Source organism: Tyto alba, unplaced genomic scaffold, assembly GCF_018691265.1.
Source record: "Tyto alba isolate M040663 unplaced genomic scaffold, T.alba_DEE_v4.0 Super-Scaffold_20, whole genome shotgun sequence".
NCBI classification, from domain to species: Eukaryota; Metazoa; Chordata; class Aves; order Strigiformes; family Tytonidae; genus Tyto; species Tyto alba.
The window spans coordinates 8,469,347-8,493,720 of record NW_024881283.1 but is presented as its reverse complement, the minus strand read 5'-3'; the positions used below and the strand labels follow the sequence as shown (position 1 = coordinate 8,493,720).

General features: G+C 40.9%; 2 protein-coding genes across 3 annotated transcripts; both read left to right on the top strand.

Annotated features, from left to right (window-relative positions):
- The first annotated feature begins 20 nt into the window (after positions 1 to 20).
- ZBTB8B (zinc finger and BTB domain containing 8B) lies at positions 21 to 8,191 on the top strand. Its single transcript, XM_033003272.2, has 4 exons — positions 21 to 57; positions 250 to 1,214; positions 3,818 to 3,996; positions 4,314 to 8,191. Exons 2-4 carry the CDS (start codon positions 269 to 271, stop codon positions 4,629 to 4,631), a joined length of 1,443 nt encoding a protein of 480 aa, XP_032859163.2. The 5' UTR covers positions 21 to 57; positions 250 to 268; the 3' UTR covers positions 4,632 to 8,191.
- Positions 8,192 to 14,971: 6,780 nt separating this feature from the next.
- Positions 14,972 to 21,677, top strand: ZBTB8A (zinc finger and BTB domain containing 8A). 2 transcript variants are annotated; one of them, XM_033003243.2, is made up of 4 exons: positions 14,972 to 15,744; positions 16,945 to 17,912; positions 18,405 to 18,574; positions 18,977 to 21,677. In XM_033003243.2, the coding sequence occupies exons 2-4, from the start codon at positions 16,973 to 16,975 to the stop codon at positions 19,307 to 19,309; spliced, it is 1,443 nt and encodes a 480-aa protein (XP_032859134.2). In that variant the 5' UTR covers positions 14,972 to 15,744; positions 16,945 to 16,972; the 3' UTR covers positions 19,310 to 21,677. The 2 variants fall into 2 exon arrangements, with proteins under 2 accessions (XP_032859134.2, XP_042649848.1); XM_042793914.1 differs by lacking the exon at positions 14,972 to 15,744 and having other exon boundaries at positions 16,145 to 17,912.
- The last annotated feature ends 2,697 nt before the right edge of the window (positions 21,678 to 24,374 follow it).

Sequence of the window (24,374 nt, the reverse complement as noted above, 5' to 3'; positions counted from 1 at the left end):
CACTTCCTCCTCCTGCCGGGAGGGCGGCCGGGCGGGAGCGGGCGGCCTGAGGCGGAGGTGAGGGGCGAGGGGCTGTGGTGGGTGGCGGGGGGGAACGAAGGGGCTGGTGCAGCGGTGGCCCCGCTCCGGGGTGAGGTGGTGGGGAAGGGGGGGGGCTCTCCGCGAAGTTACCGGGGAGAGGGAGGCGGCGGCGGCGGCGGGCCCCCGGGAGCTCTCCTGCTGACGGTGCCTTCTCGGTGACTCCGGCAGCGAGCGCAAGGCGGGAGCCATGGAGATGCAGTCGTACTACACCAAGCTGTTGGGAGAGCTCAACGAGCAGCGCAAGAGGGACTTCTTCTGCGACTGCAGCATTATCGTGGAGGGGAGGATCTTCAAAGCGCACAAAAACATTTTGTTCGCCAACAGCGGCTATTTCCGAGCCCTGCTGATTCACTACATCCAAGACAGTGGCCGCCACAGCACCGCCTCTCTGGACATTGTCACCTCCGAGGCCTTCTCCATCATCCTAGATTTCCTTTATTCCGGGAAGCTAGATCTCTGTGGGGAAAATGTTATTGAGGTGATGTCTGCGGCTAGCTATTTGCAGATGACCGATGTGGTCAACTTCTGCAAAACGTATATAAGGTCATCGTTAGATATTTGCAGGAAAATAGAGAGAGAAGCTGCTTTCTATCAGGCTGATAGTGGGAGCGCTAGTTCTGCGAGAGAGGGCACCTCGTACACCGCCAAGAGCCAGTGCTCTGCCTCTGTCTCTTCCCTGCAGGAGAAAGAAAAGATTTCAGATTGCCAGAGAGATCCTCCCTGCGGTGAATGCAGCAGCTGCCATCCCCTGGAGCTTGTGGTCAGGGACCCCGTAAGCAGCGATTCTCCGGACGACGTAAATTCTTCACTGCCCAAGGGGGTGGAACCCAAAGTAGAGTTTGACGCGGATGAAGTAGAGGTAGAAGTGGGTGAGCGGCTGCCACAGTATCCGACTCCGTTGTCCCTGGAGCAGATGGAAGAGGGGCTGCATGGCGGGCAGGCGATGGACCTGGCCTGTAATAACTATCATATGAAACAATTCCTAGAGGCCCTGTTGCGCAACAGCTCGGCTCAGAGAAAGGATGATGTGGTTCATCACTTTGTCCGGGGCTTTGAGGGTAGGCCAGAGGATGCAGGGGTAGCCATGAGTTCCATGATGGACATTCACAGCGACTGGTATGGTGAGGACACAGGTGAGAGGACTCCAGGGGGGTGTAGTCTGTATAATCGAGGAGGAAAATGCTTAGTTGTGCGACTTCCTTTGTTACTCTCGTTCTTGTTCAGGAATATATTGCTGAATATTATGCCGTAGCAAAATAAACTATTGTTCTGGACTTCAAAAGAAAGCTGTACTCTTTTATTCAGTGCAGCGTTTGGGAGGTAAGTATTTCTAACAGCTTTTACAGGCTCTTTGAAACAGATCCTGGAGCTTGGTGTGGGTGATGCTGCTTTAATAAACAATCTCATTTGGGACCTTGTTGAATGGCAGACGAATTTTACAAAAGAATCTTCCTCCCATAATGTTAGTGTTACAAAGAGCAATCAGAAAGATAATTTGAGCTGCCACAAGAGGGATCTGCTGTAGAACTTAACAGAGCAGAAGTAGCTTATTCCACTGGAGCTCCTGCCAGCACATTGGTTGCTGGATGATAGTCTGTTTGCTGTTACTTTGAACTTTAAAGGACAGAAATCAGTTTTATTCAATATTGAGAGATACCTAGAAGTTCTGTCAGAGCACTGAAAGCTTTAAACTCGGTGATGCTGCATAAAGACTTAACTTTCACCTCTAGAGGCAGACTCACTTTTCAGCTGCTGGTCACCTGCTTGCCCAAGCCCAGGCCCGTTGGGATGTCTCATGCTGGCAGGGATATCTCCCAGCAGCAGTGCCAGGGACCTGGAGAAGAAGGTCATGTCCATATGCATTTCTTCTGAAGTGGACGATAAAGATTTGGGCATTTTATCTGCTTACAGTAATGTTGGTGCCTGACTTCCCTCGCCAAACTGCCTTACAAAGACGGGAGGCAGCTCTGACAAATGCTGCAGGTGCCATTGTTGTTCAGGATGTGAAAAATGTCATAATGGTGTGGGCAACCGACAGGAAATCTATCATTGAATATTCTACTCTAGATAGCAAGGTTGCATTCATGTAATTTCCAGCTCAAGCATGCATATATGATCTTAAAGCCAATAAACCAAATATATTCTCTCACTGCTTCAAAAGGAGGAATCTGATAAAATCACAAATCCAGTCTTACAGTCACCAAAAGACTAGTCACCAGAACAGAGTGCAGTCACCAGCTCATGCCTATGGTTTTTGATGTGTAGCAAGGCAAGAGCATCTAACACACAGACTTTCCTTAATTTATTCCCCTCTTAAAATCTTCAGACTGTTAATCATTAAAAGGGAAATGCTTCTAGAATTTGATAGAGAACATCAGGTGTTATGACAATGTATTAGAAATGTTAATGGTAGATGAGCTTTAATAAGGAGCGGGGAAGAAAACGCAAACCTTGCATTCAGTTATGTTTCTTTGCTAAAACTGAACATCGTAAGCATTTAGTAAAACAGAATTAATATTTTCACAAGACACCAGGATTGAGAAATACAAAGTCTTGATAAAAGAATGGTTCTCATGCATTCAGGCTGACATGAGATAAATGCCACTTAACTTTCAAGTGTCCACATCTGTTCCAGTCATCCTGGTCCCCTTCAGAGCTGATGGAGGGTAAATGGGCACCTCTAGAGAGCCTGGAAGCAAGGCAGGTCTAAGAAGTGCTCTTTTTTTTTTGTTTGTTTAAAAAAAAAAAACAACTGAGCTCTAAATGCCCAGAAGAGATAAGCAATACCTTGTGAAGGTCTGAAATTGGGTGAGATGAATTTCACTCACATGTTAATACTAGACCCTCCTTTTTTTGAGGCTGGGTTGGACAAACCTTAGTACAAGGAACGTTCTAGAGCCCCACCTACTTTGGGGCGACTGTTAAAGAGCTCAAGGCTTGATATGCAAATGATTTCCTGAATCAATACCTGAAACATGGAAAACTAGTCTTTTAGTGTAACATCTCAACCTTTATGCAGGAAAGGAAGCTTTTATCTGGGTTGATACTGAAAAGCTTGACAATACCCGTGTTTATGTAAAATTTAATTCTCTCTTTTTGCATTTGACTTCACAAATTACATATTACTTGTGTGCATATAGTTTGATTTTAGGAAAAGTAAAATATCATCAGCAAATGTATTGGAGTCCTTCATCTTGTTATTACTAATAGAGAGGCTAAAGTGAATGGCAGTCAAAACAAGCATTCATATTTTTAGATGGATTCCCTACATCTAAATTTATGCACTTTGCAAACGCACATGGGAAACATTGCTCTACTACTACCTGTAATTTGTTTTAGTTTCTAATGCTGTTTGACGCTAATGGTATCTAAAAAAAAAAAAAAAAAAGTAGGAGACTTTCTATGGCTAAGATATTGCAGAAACCCCACTGCACTAAAGCAAAATTTTGGCACTTAATTAAATGGCTTCTTAAAATAAAATTAATTTTATTTTCTGTTGTGTTAGAGTATCAGCTATGTAAGTATAGGCAGGATGATTTTCAAGGGACTTGATCATCTGCAGCTGCATTAATGTCTCCTGAAATCGCACAACCTACAGAAATTCCAGGTAAGCGAAATGCAGAGAGGGGAAAGTGGAATTGTCTTGACTCAGATTTGCAGCAAGAAGGATAAGAAACCAACATAGGTAACACTGGTGAACTGCATACTCTAATGCATTGTGTTTTTTTTCCAAAAGGTGATGTATTAGTTGTGCCAATCAAGCTTCACAAATGTCCGTTCTGTCCCTACACGGCTAAACAGAAAGGAATACTAAAACGGCATATTCGCTCTCACACAGGTGAGAGACCTTACCCCTGTGAGACGTGTGGGAAACGTTTCACTCGGCAGGAACACCTTCGGAGTCATGCTTTAAGTGTAAGTTTGAAAAATTATCAGGAAATTTTTAAAAGTTTTTGGCATTTCTTGATCATATTTCCCAAAATATGTTGGACAAAATGATTGTTGCCAATGTGAGATAAACTTTTCTAATAGTAAGTTTAAGTCACTGATACTTGGTTCATGAGTACATACGTAGCCCCAAATCTTTGTCACTGGAAGTGTGATGGGATCATCTGTCCTTTAGCTTAGATGTTTTTCTGTTCTGTGAATACATGCAAACCAGCACCCCAGAAAGAGCTAAGGCAAGAAGGCAAATTGCCTTTTTTACCATAGTGTTTTATTTTTAACTTCAGGTGCATCGATCAAACAAGCCAATTATCTGTAAAGGTTGCAGGAGAACATTCACAAGTAGCCTGTCTCAAGGATTACGACGCTTTGGCTTGTGTGACAGCTGCACCTGCGTGACCACTACCCATGAGGACTCGATGCCCATTAACCTCAGCCTAATGGAACCTTCATCAGAAGGCCAAGAGAAAGGTGATGCCGATAACGATTGGCCCATATATGTGGAGTCTGGAGAGGAAAATGATCCAGCTGATGATGATGATGCTGATGGTGATGACAAGCAGGAAATCCACAGGAGTTTATCAGACCGAGAAACACTTATGTAGCAGTGGGAGGAGAGTGGAAGCAGTTAAAGTGTCTCTCTGACAGTGGTCAGTCTGCAAAAGAAAACTGCCTATTTGCCCAATTAGTGAGACTTTGCTGTTTTTTATTATTCATTTTTTTTTAACAAGAGTGGGGAGAATTGGAATTTTTAATACTTTTAAGTTTTCAGTGCTGTGCACCAGAAATCTGTGAAGAATCTTCTGTCTGGGGTTCACAGAGGTTGTACTTGAGCAATTTCCAGGGGTGTCTCTGCCTCCTAGTTTTGATTTTGCAGGTGGAACATCTCTGTGTTGTTTTGATAACAGGTTTCTTCAAATAATGCTGTCATGGTCCTTAATCCCTGATCTGAAAGGGGCACCATCTTCTCTCTGAAGATTACGTTAAAAAAAATGTAGTTTTCATCTGTTACCTTGGACTTTTCTAAACTAAGTTGTGATCCTTCTGTATTAGGACAGTATTATCTAAATTGTAAACCTTAAGTGTTTGCTTAGACTGGATTTGACCTGGAAACCAGGGCAGACAAACCAGGATAACAAAAATATGCTGCTGCTGAAAGCACAGACAGTAAGAATAAATATATTTCATGTGTCCTTAATTGCAGGTATTTAGAGAACAAGCTTCTCTTTCTGAATTGTTTTTACTGCATCTTTCTCTCTCAAGAGCTTGGACTACAGATCTTCAGATGTGTCTTTAATGTCATTTAGACATTAGTAGTCTTGGCTTAAGAAATGTTAAGCACACATTATGGTGTCTAGTGTCCTGGTCTCTCAGTTTAGACTAAGCGAACTGCCCAATTTTCTTCAGCTTTTCACAGTACAAGTTAAAAGCTGTCAATCAGGTTACTTGGGAATTCTGATAAATTAAATAGCCAGATTCACAGCTGATGTAGCCAAGGAGCAGTTAAATATCTGAGCTATGCATATGGAACAGCTCTGAATACCCTTTTTGAAGCAATTGGTTAGGAAAGCTCAGATTTTTTTTACTAGCCTCTTTGTATGCAAATCCCTTTCTTTCTCTTTTACTAATTTTTTTTTTAGTCTTTGGTGATCCTTCTCATGGTTTATGTTGTTTTTTTTTTTTTTTAAAAAAACTTCATTGTGGATCTCATGTTTCTTTGCTGGAATAGATAAACGTTGGCTTTCAACGGAGGTGAGATTTTTTTTTTTACCTGTCCAGTAGTAAGTTGATAGAAGCTATCACAAATCAAGGTGGGAAGCTTTAGAATAAAATGCACCACCCGCGGAAAGCCTTTTTGCTTATGGGTAGCCTACTGTTCCCTAACGAAGAGACAAAACTGAAATATACTGTGAAATAGGACTGTTAATGCTCCTTTAATGTGTTGTTCATAAGTGTTTCATGAAAAGGCAAATCATGATGAGTCTTTCTAGCTGGAGTGAGTGCTAGATCAGAAGCCTGTAGACAGACGTGGCTGACAAAGAATGAGCAGTTCCTTCCACTTCACAAGACAGTGCTTCTTGAGGTTTTTAGTGTAAAGACTTTTACATTTGGCAAACATTAGATGGAACCTAAAAAACAGAGAGCCCTCTGATTTAACCAGGTCTGGTGTTTTTTTGCATACCTTCTGCCTTTATTTTACATACTGAAAAAGAACAATTCAGCTTCTCTATCTTCTTCATCCTACAGTGAAACAGTAGTCCTATAGTGATGTGATTTACTTGTGAGAGGTGATTCTGATGTTACAAATGAAGTTAAGAATTCATTGCCAGATCAGGTAGGATGAGGAAAGAAGAAACAAGCTTCTTTTTAAACAAGTCACTTTACTAGTGGTTCCTGAAAACAGCAGAAAGTAAAAAGACTTATGAAATGTTTCTCTGGTGTAAGTTCTTGACGAGTGCCACCTTCACAAGAAGATATTGGCATCATATGCTATATTTATTTTCTGTAACTTAAGTTGCATAAGCTTTCAGTAGTCCCTATTCCAGGTCATCTGTAAAATTGAGTTTGTATGAGCTGAACAGTGTCATGGTGGCACACATCATCATAGAAAAATCTCACTGGGACAAGATCATTAAAAAATTCAGGGCTTTATAGCCCCTATTTTAGTCATCTAAATTAAAACCATCCAAGAGACAACTCATGGAGATGCCAGATTTGGAGCTGAGCTCCTCTGAAAATCCTTCTGTGGCTTTGGGTCCTTAGCACTTATAAAAACCTAAGCAAAATGTGGGCTTGTAAATCTTGCTGGCACATTTGAAAATGCCACCTCCAGCATACCAGGGCTAGTCTTTTGGACTACTACTCTATTGTTAAGTCTACCCAACACCGGAGGGTATTTTTTTGGTATCTGCTTATCTGATAAAGGACAGACTTCTGCATACGAGAACACCTGAAAAAGTGTCACAGATTATCTGTGCTTGTTGGGAGACTAACTCGCTGATGAAAGTGGGGTAAGAATGTAAATAGGGATCCAAAATGATATTTAGTGACCAGGCATCCCAATTTCTGGTCACTCTAGCATGAAGATGCCACCGCATTGTAAATATTGGTAGAGGCCGCTAGAGATGGAATATCAGCTGAGCATGGGTCTGGCTAGTGCACCACAATTAAACTGTCAGAAGATTGGGCTTCTCGCATGGCTGAGCTGTGCTGAGGTGCGGGCTGGCTAACTCTGAAACGGTGAAGACATTCAGAGTAGGGAAAATTAACCTCTTGTGAAAGTCTGTATGTAATAAGAGCTGTAGGAATGACTGCAGAGACCTTCAGCGATTTTACTTCAACCTGCTTTCTTTGGTCTTAGAGATTGTTCTTGTGTGTCTTGTGCATAGAGAATGGAACTGTGTTAAGGTTTGTGTAGCAGTGGGTAAGGGGTGCGGGGGTGGTGGGGAGGGGGGTTATGCTGTTCACATTCCAGAAAGTGACCACCAAAATCGATGTTTCCTGTTGATCTGTCATATTGTGCTGATTTGTTTTCAGTGGAGTCCTTCAGCCTTTGTAGTTAGAAGAAAATGTAGTTTCTCTACATTCTTGTGACCAGATGTTCATGTAAATCTGTTTGCTGTGCTTTCCACTTAGTTTTTGGATGTTTTTCCTGAAATCTTCCATTGTAGATCCAGCCTCTACAAGCTTTGAGAAGATGATGTAGTAGTTCTAAAATATTCATATGGTGCTTAATGAAGAATCAAAAATAGTGTTTTTAGGGAAGTTGTTTCTAATATAATCTCTTTCTCAAAGTTTTTTAAAGGCCATGCAGACTACATATCTTAAAGTCTTAGCTCTACGTAGTTGACTTTGTTTAGGAGTATACCTTTTAACGTACTTTTGCACATAACTGCACTGTATTTCACTGAAGGAATACCTGCTGCACTGGTATTCGTAGCGCGTTTAACCTCTTGGTGCAAGACCTTGTAAACCTTCCAAATGTGGTCATTTAATTTACTGATGTTTTGTAAGGCAGTTTCATAACTGAAGTCCCTTAGTCTAGTTTAAATGACACATTCTTAATAAACGGAACCTTATTTGTAGAAGTGACTTAACTATATTTGTGGATCTTGGAGCATTCTGGAGCTTTTTGATTGTCTAGAAAATAAAACTCTCAGAGAGAGGGTTGCTTTGATTTTTTTACCGTTCAAGAGTTGACTGAGTAAACCTGAGTGTCTACATTAAGGCTCACATTACAATTTCTGGGAATTAAAAATTAATATAACAAATATATCCATTTCTGGTGACAGACAATTTGCAAGCAAGAATCAGATTCTTGGCAGGAAAGGATTAAAAGGATTCTGCCAACTTAAAACCCAGGCAACTGGGGTTTTTTAAAAAATCTTTTATATTATTAACACTGACTTTGTTTCCTTACCAGTTTTTGTAGTTTTATAATCATCTTAACTTTTTAAACTCTCTTTAAAGCTTTTAATTTTTCATGCTGGGTGAGAAAAATCCATGTAACTGGAAAGCAGTCACTGATCCTAGCTGGAAGAAAATGCTGTCAAATGCCTACAATAAAATTCATGCAGGTGGGGGTGGGGGAAACAGACTGCCAAATATTCTTTGTAGATAATTTTGAATTATATTGGATATTTCACAAACAGACTTTTTTAAATCTGCTTTTACAGACTATGGTATTTAAAACCTGTATTTATGTGTTGATTTAGAATATCCTGAATCAATGAAAAATGTAAGAACCCCCTCTTTCTTTTCACTGTTTTCATTTGAACAGTGAAAAATGTGAAATTATTTTATTGGAATCTTCAGGTTTATACATTTTTTTGTTTCAGAAGTGCCTGGGAATTATTCGTATTTCAAAACTTGTTTACTATTGGGTTTTTTTAAAAGCCATTAAAATATTTTTGTTAGTATTAAAGATTTTTGGATCCAAGTTGACAGTGCCCTTTAACATGCACATAAAAAATTGCATTTCTTCTCTTAAAGGCTACTGTTAACATGTCAACCAACTAACTGAAGGCAGTCTAGTTTTTGCCTTTTGTTGGATTGTTTGAAATGCAGATTTTCTACACATCTAGAAATATTAGTAGCATGTATGAGAATGTAAAGGGTATGAAGTTGTTAAAACCTTGCCAGTGGCTTCATTTATACACGTACGTGTGGCGTGCATGCCCACACAGAGCGGCTTTTAGGCCTGGAGTTACAGTTAGGATGTCATCATCTCTGCCATGTAGATCAGCAGAGCACTTTTAGTAGAACACAACCAGTGAATATAGCAACTTCTTTGTTTTTTATTAAATAGTTATAGGCAGGTGTCTGGATAATAGTAAATTAAAAGGAAAAAAACCCAAACCAAACACCCATCCACCCCAACCCCTAAAAAAACCCCCCTCTCAAAACGTCATACTGTACACAGCAACTTTAAATGCCATCCCCACATGTCCAGAGGCAATATGCTAGTCTTTAAACTTTGGACAGCCAGTCAAGATGCAAAATATTTTAACTGTCAAAATATAAGACTCCGTACTTATTAAATGCTTTTAGGATAACCAGCTAAGTCTCCAGACCTATGGAAGCTTAGACACACAATTGGTCCTATTGATCATGAGACTAGTTATAAGGGTAAAATTTAAGCATACACTGACAGTATTGCAGAATTACAAACCAAATCAGGTGTTAGAACTTCTGAAAGTTCTTCAGTGGCAAGGCTTATTTTAATTTTTAGCTGCTGGCTTATTTTTGAGTTGGAGGGGAATTATGTGAAACAAATTTAATTTGGGAGCCAATGACTGTGCTACTGATTTTTCAAATTCTGTCTTGTTGTTTGGTTGTTAATAACTAAGGTGTGTGAGTTCTGACCCAAACCTGTGTGTATTGCTCAAAAATAGGAAGCTTGCTTTTAAATTGTTTTCTTCTTGTAGTTGTGTTTCTAATACAAGAAAGATATCTTTTGTTAGTAAATAAAAGCTATTGGTAGCTGTAACAGCTGTTTCTAGATAACAAAAAAATTTGAGTGTCCCAGTCTTTGGAGACTTGAAGGATTTTTCTCTCCTCCTGTGTGAAACTGGAAGCTAGAATACTCACTAAACTAAACAAGAATTAACACTTTGGAGAGATGCCCTGATTTTAGAACCTGCTTATTTGAGATACCAGCATGTGGATGGATTTAAGGGTAGATTCAAGGACCTTCCTAAATCTCCAAGCCTGTTCCAGGATCTGTCCAAGTGAAAGCCAGTACAGTAATAGCACTGTATTATTAAACAAGATGCTGCATATTTGTTGAGGCAGAGGGGGAAGATTTTCTTTTTCACTTTTGAAAACCAATGTGCAAATGTTGCCAGTTAATGCAGTATTGCCAGACAGATCAGTGTAGTAGTTCAATCAAAAGTAAATGGTCCCACAATACTAATCAGTACAATAACATTTTCATTTGTACCATCTGAATCTGATGTATGTGAAATTCAGTTACCCCGGCTTTCTCTGAATGTCCATTTTCTTTTACATTTTTAACTGGTTTAACTCCTTTTGTTTACTGAACTTTTAAAAAGTCATAATCTGTGATGTTTAAAAGGTGCTCCAATACAAGCAAAATCAGGGTACTTCAAAAAAATAAAGAACAAAGAAGAAACAGTATCCAATGTTAAACAGATTATTTTGATGAGAAAGGGGAGTGCTACGGATTGAAATAAGGGGCTGCTATCTGGTGCTCTGCTTCCACAGGTATTTGGGATCAATAGTTCCATATGGGAAAAAGATTGTGTAAAGTTCTGAATTGTGGGTCTTTACAGTATTTTACAAAAGACAGCTTGGCAGCATTCACGGACAACTCAGAGTACACACCGGGCAGCAGTGTGAACCCAGCAGACCTTTCCAGATTTAATAGCGATGTTTTTCACAGATCAGTGATAGAGAAGCTGCACTGCTGTTTTACCGCAAGCTGCTGGATCTGCAGGTGTACCTGTCCTGATGCGGAGATGTCTGTGAGCGTATGTATCAGGGTGGAAGAGAGAAAAACAAACTGAACCAAAGTTGATAATTAATGCCCATCACCACCATACAGGCTGTTTACTCTTTTTGAGGGGTGGGGATCAAATCTTTAAGTGCTTTTTGTAACATTTTTCTACAGTGGTGCATTACTGAATTTGTCTTTATTGTATGTTAAATTGTGTATGTACTGTATCTGTTTATATTGTTGTATGTAGTCTGGTTCTTTTATAGTTAAAGAATTGAAAACATTAAATAAATACTAATCTCACAGTAAGTATATATTTTTTCCATTTTTTACACAAGAGAGGTGGGGCACTGAAGCACTTATTCCTGCTCTTTTCTCCCTGGCTCTGAAGGCCTTAGGGTTGTTACCACCCTTGGTGAAAAGGACTCTGACTGTGGGAGAAGGAAAGCAGGAGTGCAGGGCAATCAAGGGAGAAGAGAGGTTGTCAAAGAGCTTGCTAATGATATGGGGGGAATTAATTGTTTAGATCAAAGTCTAAGTCATCAATATAGATGAGCTGTATGCAAATATGCTCACAATTTTAGGTGTTAAGGGAAGCTGGGCTGAAGATAAAAATAGGTCTAACAGGTATTTAATTCTGTTGGGACAGAATTAGGCTTTTGGGTTCCTAGTACAGATGAATTTACTGACAAATTGTGCTGGGATGCTTGTACAGCTGCTGCCTGTTAACACTGCCATCAAATCTCAGACCTTTCCTAAATTGTAAACTTTGTTTAGAAGATGGCCTGCTGTTAGGTGTACTGCTACTGTTAGGTGTACTGCAGATGGAAGATTCCTCCCTGTACTCAACATTTTAGGACAGTGTATTGTGATTTCTTTTTCATTTTGAAAAATGATCTGGAGGCTGAACAAGCATTTGTATTTGTACCAGAAGACAACAAGGATGCAGCTTGGGTTCCTAGTGAAGACATCTGAACTACAGAAATCATGGGTGAGTCTACTGGCTTTGTCACGCGGAAAGCTGATGACAGTAAAGATGATGCCAAGACAAATGAAATGCAAGCTGGCAGTGTATTAGATGGAAATTGTAATCTCATTCTTAATTTCTAGTGTCTTGCTTGTTCCCCTATCTCCAGACCATGTCTGTGTGACTTAGAAGGTACTCTCATTATGACAGGGATATGGTCTTGCATACTTTGTACTTCTCAAGGCATTAGGTCCTGTAACACTGAAAAGTTTCCTGACGTGGAATGATTAGGAACTCACTTATGAAATACTAAAAAATATATATTTTTATGTCACACAAAGTTACTCAAAAGCTCTTAAACAAAATTTTATCAGAAAATTACTTTTTCTTTAAGAAGTATAACACTATTTCAAAGGCAACAATTTTTGCAAGAGCATGGATTAAAATTCCTCCTGTTCACATTTTCTCATTAAATGCATTTTTAGATCCAGAAAAAAAAAAAAAAAAAAAAAAAGCAACTAATTAATTCCCCAAGTATGCTACATTTCTGATCCAGCAGAAAAAAAATGCAGCTATTTCTTCAGTGTTACAAAAAGGAAAGAAATTGTGTTGTTTTAGCTAGGTTATATGCAAGTTTACTTACATTTAAAAAATTTTAAATAAAACTCTTGGTAAATGCATATTACTTTACTTACGTATTTGGGAAAAATCCATTGCAACAAATTAATCTTGTGAATCAATGCATGTCAGTCTTTGACCTATGGTACTTCAGTTGTTCTAGTATATGCTCTCGAGTTTTCTTTGCAAGAAATATCACTATATATTTAAAGTCAGAAAATATACCATAACTGAAGTCTGTGATCTTTGAGAAAAATATATTTTAGGGAAAACTGAAAACAATTAACTGGTGTTAACTGTTAATTATATTTAGTTACCAAAATCCAAATAAGACAATGCAAATTTTATATTATTAATTTTTGTATCAGCACTAACAATGTCATTTTTTTAAAGTAATTTGTAAATTGTTCTCTGAAAAGCAGACTGTTAGTCTTGCTTTGCAACACTCCTTCTGTCGCTCTGAGAAGCACTTCTTCCACATAGCTGCCAAGTTTATTCCCATTGAATAAACTCTCCAAACAATATCTCAACTTCAAGTGGAACTTTCTTGGCTAGAAGCAGTAACTCTAAAATTTAGAAATACAAACCAAAAAAACTAGATTAAACAAATAAAAGTTGTGGAATCAGTGGATTGTTTGTGATGTATTATTGTGCAAAACAGGACAAAATCAGTCCTTATGTATGAAAAAAACAAGGTCTGTTCCATGGTCATTCCTAGCTGCACTGCGCAAACTCGTGAGCAAGGTTGCTGAAGGACTCTGAGTAAAGCACTTGCAACACCTTTAAAAATTCAAATTAAGCTGCTCTAGATACCACTGCATTTTTTTTTTCTACTTTTCAAATTCTATTACCTGTTCCTAGCAGATAGAGAACCCTTGAGGTCCTATTAATATCGATACAAACTACCAAGCAGAGCACTCTGGTATACAAGTGAAAGTATCAATTACCTGAAAAGTCAGCAAAGTCAGACAGAGCAAATTCCTACAAATAGTTCTTTTCAAAAGGAAGTTTTCAGCAGATGAAATGATTTGGGCATGGATCTGAGAAAATATGTAGAATGTTACATAAAAGAGGTGCTACTTAGTTGAACTGAGAAGCAAAATCAAACTTTAGAGGAATTAATTCAAGCAGTATTAAAACCTGATACTGCATATAAACTTTCTGGTTTATATTAAACAATCTAAGTGATTGTTTAGTTGTTTGTTGTCTTTATTTTTCAATACCAGAGTCAGTAGTTGAAAGTTTGTTAGTTGGCAATAAACTAAATTCTATGAAATTCCCCAACTTGAGATTTTTGAGTCAAAATCAGTTGCTCCATGGAAGAATATGACAAGTAATATTGTTACCTGAATGCTCTTCCAGTCTCCTACAATTTGTGACTTGGGTCTTTGGAAGTCACCGAACATTTCTGTATGCAGCTCTCAAGTCTCTCTCATGACCGTGACTACTGTAGCCCTGTGACACTCACAAACATTTCTTGCCCCCCACAGCCTATGCCACACAGTGCCAGTGTGCAGCTGCATGCTGGGCAAAGAACCACATCCTCTTGGTTGCTCTGACCCTGCCACCTCCCATTGCTATCGGCTTCCTCTTGTGCTGGAATAAGCAGTGAGCAATCAGTCCCTATTGATCATCTCATGATTTTATAGATTTCCATTTATCTCACCTGCTTCATCTTTTTTTCCTAGCTCAGGCATCTCTCGCTCTACTGACATTCTGTACAAAGCTGTGCCAGACTTTTATCATTTCTCTTTTCTCTCCTTGACCCATTACAGGCTCCTGTAGACACTCTTTGAAATGAGCAACACTGGGGCTGCATACAGTATTTGACTTGCAGGTGTACGCTATTAATTAATAAAGAGCTGTGAGAAGCTGGGTGCTAGGGTTGGGTGGCCATACCCTGGAAGGAGAACAACGAGGACAAAGATGCTAATGGTCCTCTGGGCTGACTTTGGAATCAGTTCTGCAAATATACTCTTTAGACTTTGATCTAAAACCAAGAAAAATTACATGAAATTTGCAGGTGACACTGATCAGATGATGATGACAGACTGACAATGTGGCATGGCTGGAAAGGGCTGGCCTGTTGTAGGTATGTAATATTACAATGTTTTCAGTTGATAATTAACACCATTGCCCGGTGGACTGAAAAGATTAATGAGAAATACTGTGTAAATTCCAATCATTTTCATGTTCAAGAATGATTAATTTAAGCTGGTCAGGTGCAGAGAGGAGTCTTAAGCAAGCAGAATGGCTCTCATGAAAGATTTTGAAAGCGTGGCCTACATTTGAAAGGAGACTGAACTTACAAAACTATGGATGTCTATTTAAAAGGAGAAATTAAGCTGGTGAAAAATACTGTTACAATATAAGCAGATATAAATCAAATATATGTATATGTTATACTGTGATACTTTCTAACTATCAGACGAAAGAGTCTTTAGATGCTATGGTGGGGAAAGGAACGTAAATTGTTTCAGGAAAGAAAGTCTTAAGTTTATGGAAGGAAGGGCTAAAAAACACACAAAGGATACAGTTAAGGCACAGTGACTCCCATGGGAAAACAAGTATTAATGAGAAATAACTGGGGTGTCAGGAGCACAGAAAAGACCCTGGTGGCAAGAAGAGGAAGAAGAAAGATGCCAAACTTTGGGAAAGAGAATGTGAGAGGTTCAGGTACTAGGATTTCACACTTTTTTTTTTTTTTTTTTTTTTCAGAAGATAACAGATATGAACAGAAAAAAAAAATGTTACATCTCATTCTGGGGAAGCTGTAGGCGCGTTAAAGAAGGATTTGGGTCATCAAGGACCCTGCTATACATAAAGGTGTGAGAAGGAAGCATCTAGGGCATCACATCCCCGCCTGGGCAGCATGTGGGAGTGGGAAGAGGCGAGCAGCCCCGGCTGCAGGGCGATCAGGCCGAGGAAGCCGCTGGGCTGCGCCTGCAATCGGTGCGTTGCCCCTTTAATTGTGTCCCCAGCCCTCGGGCGTCTCTGTCCAACGCCCACGTCAGCAAATACCTTTTGTTTCTCTCACGTTCGGGCTTCCAGGGCTCGGGGCTGCGGGACCGGCGCGTCGCCTTCAGCCACGGCGAGCCCCGACGCGGGGCCCGGGACCCCGCATCCACCGCCCGCTCCCCTCGGCTCGGCGGCAGCCGCCCGCAGGACCCAGCCGGTGAGTGGCGGCTCCCGCACGCCGGCAGGCCAGGCAGGGCGCCGGGATTCGGGGGCGGAAACGGCCCCGGAGCGAGCCTTGCTGCGAGGGGCACCGAGGCACGGCCGCGGGCTCCGCGGGCGCCGGGGCCCGCGGGCGGCGGCCCCGCTGGCAGCCGCCCCTCGCAGCCGCTCGCTCCCGGGGCTGCACCGCGTCCTCGGCGGGCGCCATTTGCAGCCCCGGGCGCGGCTGGCAGGAGCCAGGCGCGGCAACAAAGGGCTGCGCGGGAGCGGGCGGCGGGTGCGCGGCGAGAGGGGCCGCGCACGGGGGCGGCGGGGGGCGCTGCCAGCGCGGGGAGGCTGCGGGCAGCCGGGCCGGGAGCGGCTCGGGCCACGCCGGGCGCCCGGCACCGGGCGGCGGCGGCAGCGTGGCGGGGAGCTCCCCGCGGAGCCGGCGGAGCGGCAGCCGGGGCTCCGCTAAGGCGGGCGGCTGCGGGCTGCGCGCCCGGCCCGGCCCGTCCCTTCCCGGCCCGTCGGAGGGGAGCGCGGGGCCGGCCGGAGCGCTGGCGGGCGCTGGCGCTGCGGTCCCGGCGGCGGGAGCGGGGGCGGCAGCCCGCGGAGCCGGGAGGCGCCTCGGCGCTTTGGCGGGCGGGTCCGGCGCCGTCGGGCGTCCCGGGCTGCCGGTGGTCGAGCGACCAATCGGGTCGGGCGTGCGGCTGAGTGACGGCGGCCTCCGCCAATGCCGGGGCAGCCCGGGCCGGGAGGGCTGCGGCCGCCGGGGCTGTGTCGCCGAGTCCCATTTCTGGTCCCTTCGGCGGCGGCGGCGGTTTGAGCCCGGCCGGAGCGGGGCGATGCGGGAACGTCGGTTCAAGGCACGGCCACAGTCCGTACCCGCAGCGGCCGGAGGGCTCCTGGTCTCGTTGGAGGAGGTCTGAGGGCTGTGCAGCTGCCAGCGGGTGGCACACATCCTGTCCCGCATCCTTCGGAAGGAGATGCGCCTGGCTGTAGCACACACGTCTCTGCCAAAGAATGTGCACCGATTTGGCTTTTTCATCACTTTTCTTCTTGGAAAAAGAATGTATGCGTGTGCATATTTCAATATCTTTATGGATTTAAATAAATGAGAGTATTTGTAAAGCTATCCATGAAATTGGGCCTGACATCTTTGGCTGAGTTGCACGATGCTGAAGTCAAGAGTCTAGCTATTTTCTTTATTTTTTAGAACGACGCTTCATTTCATCTTTTCTGGAATGGAGATTTCTTCTCACCAGTTTCACCTCTTGCAGCAACTAAACGAGCAGCGCAGACAAGACTTGTTCTGTGACTGCAATATCCTGGTTGAGGGAAAGGTCTTTAAAGCACATCGCAATGTGCTGTTTGCCAGCAGTGGCTATTTCAAAATGCTCCTTTCGCAGAGCTCGAAGGAGACGACTCAGCCGACGACAGCTACTTTCCAGGCATTTTCTCCTGACACATTTACAGTTATTCTAGATTTTGTGTATTCAGGCAAACTGTCTCTCACGGGTCAGAATGTCATCGAAGTCATGTCAGCTGCTAGCTATTTGCAGATGACCGATGTTATTAGCGTGTGTAAAACATTCATTAAGTCATCGCTGGACATCAGTGAGAAGGAGAAGGATCGCTACTTCAGTCTCTCAGACAAAGATGTAAATTCAAATGGCGTGGACCGATCCTGCTTGTACGGCGCTGGCTGGAGGGCAGAAAGCAGCCCCCCGCATTCGCACTTAAGCCCAGACCAAGGGACATGTATGATGGGTGGAAACACTTGGAGCAATTTCAGCTACTATCCCACTTCTCAAAGAAATGCCCAGCAGCAGCTGTCCAAACACGAGCAGAGGCAGGATTCCATAAAGAAATCCCGGCACCTGGGACTGCAGCAACCTTCTGACATTCCTCACTATAAATCGAGCAAACTGGAGGACAGGGCTGCCGAGCCCACTGGCCACATTGCTCAGTCTGAGGAGCAAGTTCAGATTGAAACAGAAGTTGAATCTCCTCACGTGGGGTACCAGTACGGCCCAGGGTCTGACGTGATACCGAGGAGCTTGGCTGTGCCACAGCAGGAGCACGAATCACCCCGTTCTTCTAATAAATCAAAGTCTTCAAAAGCAGACGAGCAGTACGCGAGCATGCCCTCGATTCTGGGTGTCATGGGAAACTGGGCTGAAGGTAAGAGTTGATTTTAATGCTGTAGGTGCAGAGTCATCTGTGAATTGTCTGTTCTGTCTGTGATAAAATGTACTTTACTGAACGAGTGTACAGTTGCCAAAAAGACATCTGCATTGTCCAGATATGTAAGTTTGGAAAGTTTAACTATTTTTAAATAATTTTGAATTACTGAAGTACCTGGTTTATTAAAACTAGCCTGTCAAAATACATAATCTCTAGTGTTTCTACAGCTTCATCTTGCAAATTTAAGTTGTGATCTTCTGTGATATATTTAAGCTCATTTTAATATAGCTAACGGTCCACTCCTTTTCCTTTGTTACGCTCCTGTGTAATTTACAGGAAAAAACAAGATTTTTGTGCTTGAAAAACCTGTGATATTACTTTTTTTAATAAAAGCAATTTGCATTCTGCTCATAGAATGCCTTTTTCTAGAGCATTACATGACTAGACATGTTATGACTCAATTTTTTTAATCACATTATTTTCTAACAGATGATCTGCCCAGGATGAGGTTCAAGTGCCCATTCTGCACTCACGTGGTGAAACGAAAAGCAGACCTAAAGCGTCACCTTCGCTGTCATACGGGAGAGCGCCCTTACCCTTGTGAGGCATGTGGGAAAAGATTTAGCAGGCTAGATCACCTAAGTAGCCATTTTCGAACAGTATGTATTTTTAGTAACTGCATGATTTCTTTAATGTGTAACCTGTCTCCATGCAATTAAACACAGTACAAGTGTACCTGGTTAATATACTGACTCCCGTAAAGAAGAGGTAATAGAAAATGAATTTGGTTTTGTTGAAGTCAATTTGAGGCATAATTTGTATGAAAGGGGATGAATTTCTTTGTTAATTGATTGTTCACAAATGTACTGCTCTATGCAAGTCCTGTAACAGAGCTTAAGTGGGCAATTACAGTGCCTGATGGTTTAATTTTTAACGTTTGACTATCTCTTAAAATGAGTTAACGCATCCACTTAATGCTACTCCAGCCCTACTTTTTGTCATCTTAAAAAATGCTTCTTTTTGGATACATTATCAAATTTATTAATTTTGATTTTTTTCAGATTCATCAGGCTTGTAAGCCTATCTGCAGAAAGTGTAAACGCCACGTGACTGAGCTAACAGGACAAGTGGTCCAAGAGGGGACAAGACGTTACAGACTCTGTAATGAATGTTTGGCTGAAGCTGGCATAGACAGTATTCGCATTGACTTGGAGGCTGAAGCACCCCTTGAATTTCCACAAGATGGGGATAAGGATTCCAGGTGGCACTATGGGGAAGACAACAGATCTGATGTGGAGATTGTGGAGGATGGGTCAACTGACTTGGTCATTCAGCAAGTTGATGACAGTGAGGATGAAGCAGATGAAAAGGAAGTAAAACCAAATATTAGGTAGTTGCAAGACAAGAATTGGGAATTCTGTATAAGAGGGAGAATGTACTGTTTTGAACATAAGCCCTCCACCAGCCTGTTGTTAATCGTACAGAGACACTGGTTTCTCTTGAACAGGTCCAGACTTGCATGTATTTATGGACATGCCATTGAGGCCATTCTGAGTTTTGTTATCAGAATACCCATACTTTGCTTCACTAGAAAAATTCCATCCTTAAATGAAATAATGGATGAACAAGGAAACTGAAGTACTACATGAGTAACTTTTTATAGTAGACAATGGGTCACTTCTCAAAACCTCTTTTAAGGGATTGAGGTCTAAATACTTAAAAAAAAAAAAAAAAGGTCACACAGCGCTGTAAATTGCCCACTTTTTAAACTTGTAGCGATGTGGGGTTTATACATAATATCATCTGGCGATAAACAAAGTATAAATGCCCCACATGTCAGAATATAAAGAAAACTTCTCTTCAGTATTCAGAAATGAAGATAATCTTCCACAAAATTTCGTGAAGTCTTTATGTTATGATGAGGAAAAAAGGCAGCTAATTAAGAAAAATGTAAAAATGTTTTAGCACTTTTGTCTGGAAAAGTACTTTCTTGTACAATATAGAATAAGGAGAATCTTTAGCATATTATTCCTTCAAGACCTATTTCTTTACAAGAAAATAAACACATGAATGCTAGTCCTAGTCAACACATCAGAGATAAAGTGATGACAAATATGGATCATTAATTGCTGCCAGACGTTTTATTCATTCTGAAGATTGGGAACTCAGACTGGGCTGTGTTTTAATAACTGCTAGTAAAATACTCTTTTTTTTAAAACCTCTCAAAAGTGCCAGACTGACAGGACTGGTAGCCCTGCATCCACAGCATTGCCAATGGCAGTGGCAGTTCTCCATGCCAAGGTGAAGGAAACAATCCTTACAAGGTTACCTTAGCTGTTGTTTTCTCTCTTTGTCCCCCTTTTTACTTGCCAATAACAGTGGCAGAACAATTTGTACAGTATATATGCTATATCATTAGAAATGGAACTGATGAGATTTTCCATCTGAAACCATTGACTATTCTTGTTTGTATTGACCTGTACTCAATTTAAACTGATGAGTTTTAAGATGGAGTCGCCAATTTATATATTCCCAAAGTCTTTTGGTCACTAAGTGAACATACTTTAACCTTTTTCAGTCTTTACTATATGCCAGTGAAAACAAGATGTACTGGAAGTTCTAGACATCTTATTTGTGTAATTTTACCTACAATCATACTACAAGAGATGAAATGACTAATGGTCAAGAAAGTTTACTTCTATAACAAAATAAGCCACTTTGTTTTGTTACTTAGTGAGTTTATCTTGACCAGCACTGTAAACAGGAGAGGAGCAGAAGTATGCTTCTGAGGGCTTTCACTCTGAATTTTCTTGGACAGATCTGAGTATTACTACAGTCTTCATCCTGTGATCATTGAACTCAATGGCTATAGGCTTAGAAAACTTTTATTTTTTTTCTTTTTTACAACTTTGTAAGCATGTTTGGCTGAAACCCGGGATTAATTACAGAACAATCCCATATATATATATATATATACATACACACACTATATAATCTATTTCCCAGGGACAGCTAAAAAGTCATTATTTTATTTTTATTTGTGTAAAAACTGTATAGCCTTCTTAGTATTATCATTACCAGAGAGTGCAGCATTTTATTTCCAGGCTGCAGACGGCCAGCTGAAATGACAACTCAAGAACTTCCTACTAAGTTCACAGTGTAAACATTGAGCGCGCTTCCCCTCAAATGTGCCAGTGCTTGTATGTTCTGAGGAGGCGAGAAGTGGTATTTTGTTATTCCTACAAAAATTATTGTCCGTTGGCTTAGAGTTGGGGAGGGAGATGGAAAGGGGGAACTTACAAAACTTTCTGATGACCCATATGAAAACATCTTTTCCAAACAAGACTTACACTTGCCTTGATTTTATGTTACACTTTGGTCAGCAGTCCATAAAATGGACTTGATGTGAGAACAACTGGTTAATTTCTTGGAGCTTATTACTCCTGAAATGCGTATAACTAAATAGCTAAGAAATATTCCTGAGCAACTTTAAATCAGATACAGAACAAAGAAATATTGAAAAGAATATGGAATTACTTCAGTCAAATTTCAAGAGAAAATGCTTGCTGAAATCAAGTCTAACAGATTTTTCCGTTTCCCTTTACATTAAACAGTATGCGCAATAAATTCTGGGTATCAGTGCCTGCTGCCCCAGAATATAAAGTGACTGGGATTAGTCTGTGTGTGTGTTTGGGGATGGATTAAAGGGAGGGGAAAATAAAGTGTCACTCTAGGCCTGAAGTCTTAACTGCCAACTCTAAAGGTGAGACTAATAAGTGTTTCTGTATACTTGGGGGCATTTTTAGAAGCAAAAGGATTTTGGGATCAATACTCAATCTAATTAGATACCATAAACTAAGAATACAGAGGACCAGATGCTTCAAAAAAAGATGTGAAGTGGCTATAAATGGGCAAATGGAATAATCTATCCGTATGAATACGTTTACTTTTTAAATATAGGCAGATTAATTGTTGATTTGCCTGGCAAATAAGGGTTTCTACTGTTTTTATATGATATTGTTATTCTCAGTAGCATAACTAGGTATCTATAGTGATTTTTAAAGTATCTTATTAAGCTTGGAGTTTTAGCTCAAAACTGCCATTCCCACAAGTCAGTTATGGTTTGTATTTTAAAAAGGTTACCAATTTTACATCTGTTACCTTAATTTCAGTTGTTGTTCCCTTATTTTTGTATTGCAAGACAAGATAAATGTTAAGTGCCTTCTATTTTCTACGTCCTTCATTTCACATAGACAGTCATATATTTTGCTTGTTTTTCTCTACCTGAAAGTAATCCCATTTGTTTTTGTTTTCTTTTCATCTTCTTGCATTGCCTCTGATGACTATCTTCTTCATGCTTCTGGTAGGATCATGTACCACTCATTAGCAAAAGTAACATTTTCTTTCTTTTCAAGGAGGAAAGTTAAGACCATATAGGGTTGTTCCCACAGAATTTAATTTACACGACTGATTTGAATGTGTTGCTTTTAGAACTTTGTCAGGTCACGAGTAGGACACCTGATTTTATCTCTGAATGTTAGAGAAGGCTGTATAGAACTGTATTGACTCCTCCTAATACCAATCCATTCAGATTCTGTTTCTCTCCTGCCCTTACACCAAATCACAGTTTGAGAGGTTTAAACTGTAGTGCAGCATTGGAACGGGCTGTTCAGAAAGAAGCCTGGGAGTTGTTTGTCCCTGAAGGCGTTCAAGACTTGGCTACACAAAGCCATGGCTGAGCTGATGATGAGCTGATCTTGCTGCTGGCCTTCTTCCTGTGGGAGGCGGGACAAGAAACATTCACAGTTCCCCTATGACCAACGGTTGTGTGATTCAAATTGTTTTTTGCTTTTTTCTTTCCCTTCTTTCATCTTCTTCATGTTGCTTTGAATGCTCTTAAATACTTCCTAATGCACGTTTTGATTATTTACTCATTTCCAGTACATCATTCTCTTGTCATTTGCATTTCCATTCCCTGTTTCATCTAACGTTGGAGGGATGTCCACTTCAAGAGATGTTCCTCTTGCTCACCTCTACTTTCTGTTCAGTCCTAGTGTCTTTGTCCTTTCCTCTGTGTGACACTGAAAGCCTGACTCTTTTTGCATGTCTTATGTTTATTGTGTTCACCAAACCACAGTCAAGAATGAAGACACAGATTCATCATCCTCTGTCTAGTGTTTCACCTTTAACTATCCTTATTTTCTGACAACGATCTTGCCATCCTTTCAAAAGGCTGAAACACTGAATTAAAAAACATTTCTCTTTCCCCCTTTTCAGGTATTTCTTACAGAACTCTACCTGTCACATAAACCTGTGGCTTGTGTGATATTTGATCAGTTTTTCTCCTTCACATCATAACCCATTTTTTTTTGTTTTCCATTAAATTATCTAAACTTCCATATTTACTATCTCAAAAAATTACACTTGTCCAACTGTTGGGTTTGTTTTGTTTTGTTTTTTTTTTTTTTCAAAAATGAATAATGATTAAAAAAAAAGCAGACCCCCAAGAAACAACCTCAGAATGAATCTCCCCTTCCAGTCTTTTGCTACATATTCTATTCCAGTTCTAAAGAACCGAGAAAAGAAAAAAAAAAAAAAAAAGGCAAAAAGACCAATTGAGTGTGAGCTTTGAAAATACCTGTAAAAAGATCTCCAGGGGAACACTGACACTGACTGCTACATGTACCATCCTTCCTTTAATCCTGGCTCTTCAGAAGAAATACTCTATCCTCCAGGATTTTGGGATCCCTCTCAATTTCTCAGTGTGATAACTTAGAAAAAAAAGTAACGTTGGATATAAAATTATGGAATGTACTACATTTCTTCCCTGAAGCATCTGGTCGCCATTAGAGGTTATCCCATTACCTAGCCATGCCAATGTATACCTTACTTATATTTTGGTCTCTTAGTCTGCAGAAACTTTGAACTTCAGATAGCCTGCACAGAGGCTAACAGCACTATCTTCAATCCCATGCATTTTTTAAATGGACCTTGATTTAGCTGAAAAATGCCTGACCAACCATCTGGGTACAGCCAAGTCAATGACTGTGCCCAGATCCCAGCACTGACAATCACTAGCATCTGTCAGCATAACAACAGTGCTATCTATTCATGTCTATCGAAAGCCTTAACTGCAGAGGGCTAGCGGAGTCAAGATTTGCATTAAGTGAGGATTACAGCTAAACTAAACTTGTTTAATTTATCCTAAAAAAAGGCTTTTTAAAATTATATTTTAACCAAAGACTTGAGGCTAAAGATAGCAGCAGTCAGGAATAAGCACACATGGTTAGGGTTTATTTAATGAATTTACAAATTCATAAGGAACTACCTCAGTGGACTGCTGAGGCAGTGATCTGGTCAAGGTGGCACTGGGGACTTCTAACCATTTGCAAGGTAAAGAAATGTAAATTATAATCCAAAAAGAGTCCAAAGAGTTAAATCTGTATTCCTTTTATTGTT

Coding starts and splice junctions, on each gene's coding strand:
- ZBTB8B (XM_033003272.2), top strand. CDS start 269: ATGGAGATGCAGTCGTACTACACCAAGCTGTTGGGAGAGCTCAACGAG. Junction 1,215..3,817: donor CTGGTATGGTGAGGACACAG/GTGAGAGGACTC, acceptor TTTTTCCAAAAG/GTGATGTATTAGTTGTGCCA. Junction 3,997..4,313: donor TTCGGAGTCATGCTTTAAGT/GTAAGTTTGAAA, acceptor TTTTAACTTCAG/GTGCATCGATCAAACAAGCC.
- ZBTB8A (XM_033003243.2), top strand. CDS start 16,973: ATGGAGATTTCTTCTCACCAGTTTCACCTCTTGCAGCAACTAAACGAG. Junction 17,913..18,404: donor CATGGGAAACTGGGCTGAAG/GTAAGAGTTGAT, acceptor ATTTTCTAACAG/ATGATCTGCCCAGGATGAGG. Junction 18,575..18,976: donor TAAGTAGCCATTTTCGAACA/GTATGTATTTTT, acceptor GATTTTTTTCAG/ATTCATCAGGCTTGTAAGCC.